The following is a 7,219-nucleotide window of genomic DNA, read 5'->3' as shown; positions in this document are numbered from 1 at the left end:
TACTGAGTTTTTTAATGTCATTAATCAATTTTTACGTACAACCAAATTTACCAACCAACAATTTATTTTCTTTGGCACTATCAAAATAGGGGGCATAGGCATTGGAATTTTTGTATGGGTCAATTCTTTTTTGCTACAAATTTGAATATCATTTGATTTCATTCCGAAAATATGATATACAATTGACTTTTTTGACTAAATTTTTTGAGCATTAAACTGTTTTCATTTTTGTGGGATGATCAGTGTATGCACGGTGGATTGTTCGGATCAAAAACAATCCTAGGACTTGTGCTCTCACTTTATTATATAACCATACCTCTTTTAAGTTTTAACTTATGTAAGACAGCAGGTTTCAGCATATATCAATGTGTTCTTGATTGAGCTATTTTGAAGGTTATCATCATATTAGTTGCTAATTACTTTACATGTATATGAAAGTTTTGATTTTTCCACTGAAACGAAAGTCATTTAAGACGATTATTATTCTATAATGATCGCTTTGCTATCACTGCTGAATGTTTTTTTCCTTTGTCGAATTCACAAATGATATGCTAATGCAACAGGATATTTGGCCCAAGATCTCAGCTTTTGTGGGTAGTTCTGTTTAATTATATTCTCAATCTATTTCTGATATTTTGTGCTATTATGTGTTGGATTGATTGCTATTTGGCAAAATCTTATTGATGCCCTATCACTGTTTCTGCATGTTTGAGGTAGTTGATCTTGAAATACTCCTCACATCCTTCCATTTCCTGTTGGTGATTGCCATTCAGAATGTTCCTTTTTAACAAAGTTTTGTTATTCACTACTGCTCTGCAGGCTATACCTAGCTTAGACGTTTTCGAAAGGAAAAGGAAAGCTGAAACGTCAAAAATGAATGAGGAAGAAACGGTTTCAATTTCAAGAAAGGAATTGCTGAAGAAGTGGTATTGCTCCGTGTGTGAAGTTTCTGCTACATCAGGAAGCAGTTTTGATCTTCATCTTAATGGAAAAAAGCACAAAACCAAGTTAGCTCTGTCTAAATCTTGTGACACTGCGAGCTGTGTCATTATGGATAGTGACTCCACTGAGAGTTGGGTGCAGCCTGTGAAGGAAGAAAAAAACCGAGTGCAACCCATGGAGGAAGAGAAAAGCCTAGTGCAGCCTATGGTAGAAGAAAAGAGTAAAGTACAGCCTGTGGAGCGGGCAAATAGCAAGATTTCGAAGAAATGGGAGTGCCCTTTGTGTCAAATATCTGCTACTTCAGAGACACTTCTAAGAAGTCATCTCGAAGGAAAGAAGCACAGAGCAAAAGTTGCTAAGATCGGGGTATCTCAAATAACTAGTGACACTAAGGAAGACCGTGAGGATGTAAAAAAATGGTCTTGCTCTTTATGTCAAGTATCAGCTTTGTCAGAGAAAAGTTTGAACTTTCATTTGCAAGGAAAAAAACACAAGGCTAAGGCGAGGTTGCTTCCTCAAGTTGCTGATGATATGGACTGTAATTCAGCAAAAGAAATCTCAGAAAGCGTGAAGGCCATGCAGGAAAAGAGTTTGGAAGGTGACAAAGGTTTCAACAACGAGCAAGAAGTCAACAAGTTGAACTTAGTGAAGGATGGAATCGAGAAAGAAAGCATCTATACTGAGAGCATTGAAATTGAAGAGTTGGAGAACAATGATCGAGAGACAGGAAGGGAATCTATGAAGTTTTGGCATTGCAAGACATGCAATGAAGGAACTTATAATGAAGAAGCAATGGATATACACAGGAAGAGTACTAAGCACATGAATTTGCTTCGAGATATTGGTGGGGGTCTCATTGTTGTGGCAAATGTCCGGAAGAAAGCAGTTGAAAGTGAAAAGGGGTCTCAAGATGCAGCACTTGATGAGGTTACAAATGAAAATGGCGTAAATTTGGATGAAAAGGGCTCTGAAGATGCAACGTTTACTGAGATTACAAATGAAAATGGCATCAAATCGGGTCTCATTTTTGTGTCAAACCATTGAAGCACGAAACGTAAAACATTATTCGGTACTGCGTTACACTCCGAGTCGAAAACTTTATTTAAAACACTAAATTAACGTTTTTTGTTTGTCTTTAAATAAAAGAATTTTTTTTTGTTTTGCTGTAATGGTTATATTATGTTTTAACCATTACCCGGATACCCACATTGAAAAAATCCAGATAAGTGATGCAGCCAAATCACAAAGATTCATTTCCAAAAACAAGTCACAAAGATATTTTTGGATAATGAGTATCAGAATTCAGAACGTATGGTACTTGATTTTCTTGTAATGGGAAAATTTTCAGGTACAGAGTATTAGGGTAGTTGCTGGTAATTTCCTTTATTAAACATTTACTTATTTAGTGCGAGGTACATGATCAGATCCGGTAGGTAAAATAACATAAAGGTGTCCTAACAACGGGTTTCAAAATTAAACATTGGATTGCTTGGGAATGGGATTTGGAAACTCGGGTATTTTGTTTTTCCAGATAGTGAAAATCATTATTCGATTTTAATTCGAAATATGAGATATACGGATTTTAAATATTCAAATTAGTTCAGTTCAGATACCGGATATCGGATGATTAATATTCTCATATTTTATTGGTTTTTTATAATAAAATTAAGAGTCTTTTTATACATAAATTAATTAATATATTCCACCATTAAAATAAAGTTATTTAAAAAATGTAGTTTATGCTAAGTCGCGACTCGCAAGTCGTAACTTACTATCATATAAATAAATTATTAAAATAAAATAAATAAATTATTAAAATAAAATGTATAATTGTCTATAGATTTTTTTCATGGCATTTTTTACCACTCTTTAAAGTTAATACTGCTTAAATATCTTATTTTGCAAATTATAATTAAATCATTTAATATGCCTTAATATGAGAAGTTTTGGAAGTAAATATGGCAAAATGGATTTAACGGTACTTGGTGAAAGCTCAGGATTGTCCTGAAGTAGAGTTAGTTCATTGGCGGACTACTCACCAGGTTCGATCCATCTGCCTTGAAAAACGGACGGTTTAGACAACATATAAAAAAAAAATTTTAATTTGGACGGGTAATAACCGCCTGCCAAGATAAATGGGCGGGTAACGACGTCACAAAAAAATACCCGCGAGTATACCCGCCCGCCCACTAAGTTTAATATATTAATTATTAAATAATAATTCTAGTGATTATGAAACTAATAGACTTAGTCTAGTGTCTAGTACTACTAGTCTACTACATAGTCAACTTTAGTAATTAGAGTCTATAGACACTTTAATAATTTTTTTAATTTATTATAATTGAAGAGATATATGTTTGGACTTCGTACTCCGTAGTAAGATAAATTGATGATACAATGCTTTGTTGGATCATCCAACATGATGTTTATATATTTATGTAATTTGAATATTTTAGACTTTTTATGTATTTGGAGTATTTTGGATAATGTATTGTATTTTAATTGTTAGTAAAACATAACATTATAATTTGTATTATATCTTTAATTTTTATATAATAAATACCCGCCTACCGGGGTAGCGACAAAAAAATATGCCTGTAAATACGGACGCGATTTTAAATATTTAAACCCACAGATAGATTTTTAGATACTACCCAATCCGCTACCGATCAAATTCGTGGATTAACACTTTTATCCTAAAGCACAAAACAAGTGGAAAATACATCCATGTTAAGTTATGGAAAGATGCTCTATGTTCGCATCAACATATTCAAAGAATTGCTTCATCATGTCGTCATTAAAGTGACGATACCAAGATTTTTAAGATTTTGTTTTACCGGACAATAAAATTAGACATGTCAAAATTTTAAGGTCAAGGTTTGGATCAAAGCCGTGGGGGATTCTTTACCACATCTTTTACTCAATTTATTAATATAAACTTAATGGGCAATGAACGATAAGTTTTCAGTTGAAAATATGATACGAACATTACGAATAAATAATCTCGTGACCAAGGATAATGGCATAATGCATAGCAATATTTAATGTAATTTTAGGCTTATTAAGTAATTATTAAATGCATTTATATATTCAATGTTATTCTCGTTATGGTATTTTTCTGGGTTGAATATGTCCGCTTTTGCATTGATTTGATTGTTGTTTTTAGTTTTTGGAAAAATTACTTATAATAATTTAATTTTTTCATAATTTTCCTACAATAATCTCATTTATTAATTAACCATAAATAATCACAACTTTAGAGGTATTTGCCTAGAGTAAGCTTGGATAACCCGATGACTTGTTATAGTTAGTAATTCACCAAAAAAAGTAAATTGAAAATTAATGTAAAATTAGAGAAAACTTTTGAACATTTACATATAAAATATTGAATAATTAAAAAATCATGAATTTTATTTAATATTTTTTTCACATTTTTTTTGACATTTTATTTTAATTTATCTTTTTTTGGAAAAAAAAACTTGCTATAACAAGTAATCGGGTTACTGAATTTACACTAGGAAAATACACTCTAAAGTTAGGATTATTCATGGTTAATCAATAGCTTAGATTATTATAGGATAATCATGAAAAAGTTGGATTATTCTAGGTAATTTTTTCTTAGTTTTCTTGGATTTTTTTTTGGCAATTTATATTGTTTTGATTGTTTTAAAATATAGTTTTAATCATAAAGAATAGGAGTACAATTGAATAAAAAAAACTAGAAAACAATACATGGTGATTTCTTAGAGTTTTGCCAAATATAAAAGTATCATACAATTAAAAAAAACAGAAACATAGCGCATGACGATTTTTTAGAGCTTTGCCAATATAAAAGTATTAATCTAATCAGACTATTGTTGATTGTGTGCATGATAATTTATTTTTCAAAATTATACAATTTAATTAAACAACTGAAAAATAAGAGTTTAGTAAAATCATACAATTTAATAAAAGAACTGAAAAAATAACACATGACGATTTCTTAGAGTTTTGCCAAATATAGAAGTATCATACAATTTAATAAAAGAAGTGAAAAATAACACATGGCGATTTTTAGAGTTTTGCCAAATATAGACTTATTAATTTAAAAGGACTATACTTATTGAGTGCATGACAATTTATTTTCCTAAATCATAAAATTTAATAAAAGAACTGTAAAATAACAAATGGCGATTACTTAAATTTTTTCCAAATCATACAACTTAATAAAGACTGAGTAATAACATATGGTGATTTCTTAGAGTTTTGTCAAATGTAAAAGTACTAGTATTATACCCGTGCCATGCATGAGTTATATACACTTGTGCCTAATAATAATTTGTAATTTATTTAGTAAAACACTTCTATCTTAAAAATAAATAATAATTTTAGTGAATAAAACATTCTATTAAAACAAATATAAGATTGCAATAAATGAATTGTAGAATAACTTGACAACAAAATAATTTATTACAACAATATCAATGCTGAAATCAAATGATCACTATTTGTTAAAAGACACATCAAGGTGACAACAATATGTATTGACCCTGCAAAATAAAAATAAAATTAAAATTAGTAAATAAACATTCTAATATTCTATAATAGTTAAATTACACATGTTTTCAATGAAAGATATACATACCTTAAATATTAGAAAACACATCCTAAATATTTGAAGAGTATAGATAATAATCAATTAATTAATTGCTAGTGGAGACATAAGAAAAATTGGAAGAAAATAATGCCAAGTGTCTCCAAGTTGAAAAAGACCTTAAGTTCAATAAAGAGCATGTTTCTTATCTCGATTCTTTTAGATATGATGTTCAAAATAATTTTTTTTACTTGATAGATCAAAACATCACATTAAAAGAAACTTTAGAAAAGGTTAAACAAGAGAACGTTATTCTCAATGTGGAGTTAACTCAATACAAACTACTAGGTTTAAATAAGAAATTAAACGATATTTCTATTCAAGAATTCAGTACAGATTTTCAAATGTTAAAAATTGATTTAGAATCCAGTAAACTCAAAATGAAACACTGAAATTTGAACTTAATCCTGGAGGAAAACGAAAAATCAAAGAAGTTCCTAAACAGATTCTATATGTTAAAACAAAATGTACTGAAGGCCTTAGTTACAAAAAGAATAAAATGAAGAAAAATGTCTATGTCGAGTTACCCAATAGTAAAATCTGTACCTTTTGTGGAAAAACTGGACACTTAAACCATCAATGTGCCAGAACGGAACAACATGTAAATTCTAACAAAAAAGTTCTAGTGAGAGGGAACAACTCATGGTATCTCGACAGTGGGTGTTCCAAGCACATGATAGGTGATAAATCAAAAATTTTCTCACTAGAAACCCATATTGGGGAAACTGTGACTTTTGGTAACAACATGAAAGGCGAAATCATAGCCAAAGGAAAAGCAGGAAAGTCAAGTTCCTATGCTATTAATAATGTATTTTTGGTTGAGAATTTAAAGCATATCACAATTTTGTGACAAAGGTAACTCTGTAATCTTCACTTCTGAAAAATGTATTATTTCTATGAATGACACTGGAGATACTGTCTTTGAAAGAATTCGTAAAGGGAACACTTACATAGTGGACATCAATATTGTTCCCAAATCAAATCTAACATGTCTCAGTGTCATAGAAGAAGATTGTCTTCTTTGGCACAAATGTCTTGGTCATGCAAGTTTTTCATTAATTAATACTTTTAGATCAAAAGACTAAGTGAGAGGTTTTTCGTCCCTTAAATATCAAAAAGAAGAAATTTTTGATCCTTGCGCCAAAGGAAAACATATGAGGACGTCCTTTAAACCTAAAAATTTTGGTAACTACCTCAAACCCACTTGAATTAATCCATATGGATCTTTGTAGAGCTATGAAAAACAAAATCGTAATGGCAAAAGATATGTATTTGTTATTGTTGAAGATTATAGTAGATTTACTTGGACAATATTTTTAGTAAGCAAAGATGAAGCTTTCAATGAATTTGTTTCGTTTGCTAATAAAATCCAAAAATCTAGTAATAACTATCTTATACACATTAGATCAGATCATGGAAAAGAATTTAAAATTTAAAATTTTATGGGTTATTACAATGAGCATGGCATAAGTCATAAGTTTTCCGCACCAAGAACAACACAACAAAATGGTGTGGTATTACGAAAAAATACAAATGGCTAAGACCATGTTGATTGCTAGTGATCTTCCTAGAAAATTTTGGGCTGACGCTGTTAATACTGCATGCTACATTTTAAATCGTGTATTAATTAGACCTATCCTTTTA

At 30.2% G+C, this 7,219-nt stretch overlaps 1 protein-coding gene across 2 annotated transcripts in view; it reads left to right on the top strand.

The window, feature by feature from the left end:
- Positions 1-2,173, top strand: part of LOC130817780 (uncharacterized) — a 3,309-nt gene extending 1,136 nt beyond the window's left edge. For both annotated transcript variants that reach the window (XM_057683666.1, XM_057683665.1), the window contains one exon: positions 820-2,173. In XM_057683666.1, the coding sequence (XP_057539649.1) occupies positions 820-1,986 (1,167 nt within the window). In that variant the 3' untranslated portion in view covers positions 1,987-2,173. The remainder of the gene's footprint in view (positions 1-819) is intronic.
- Positions 2,174-7,219: the final 5,046 nt, after the last annotated feature.

This window comes from Amaranthus tricolor, chromosome 7 (genome assembly GCF_026212465.1).
Source record: "Amaranthus tricolor cultivar Red isolate AtriRed21 chromosome 7, ASM2621246v1, whole genome shotgun sequence".
Classification (NCBI taxonomy): Eukaryota; Viridiplantae; Streptophyta; class Magnoliopsida; order Caryophyllales; family Amaranthaceae; genus Amaranthus; species Amaranthus tricolor.
This window is presented reverse-complemented; position numbering and strand designations above follow the sequence as displayed.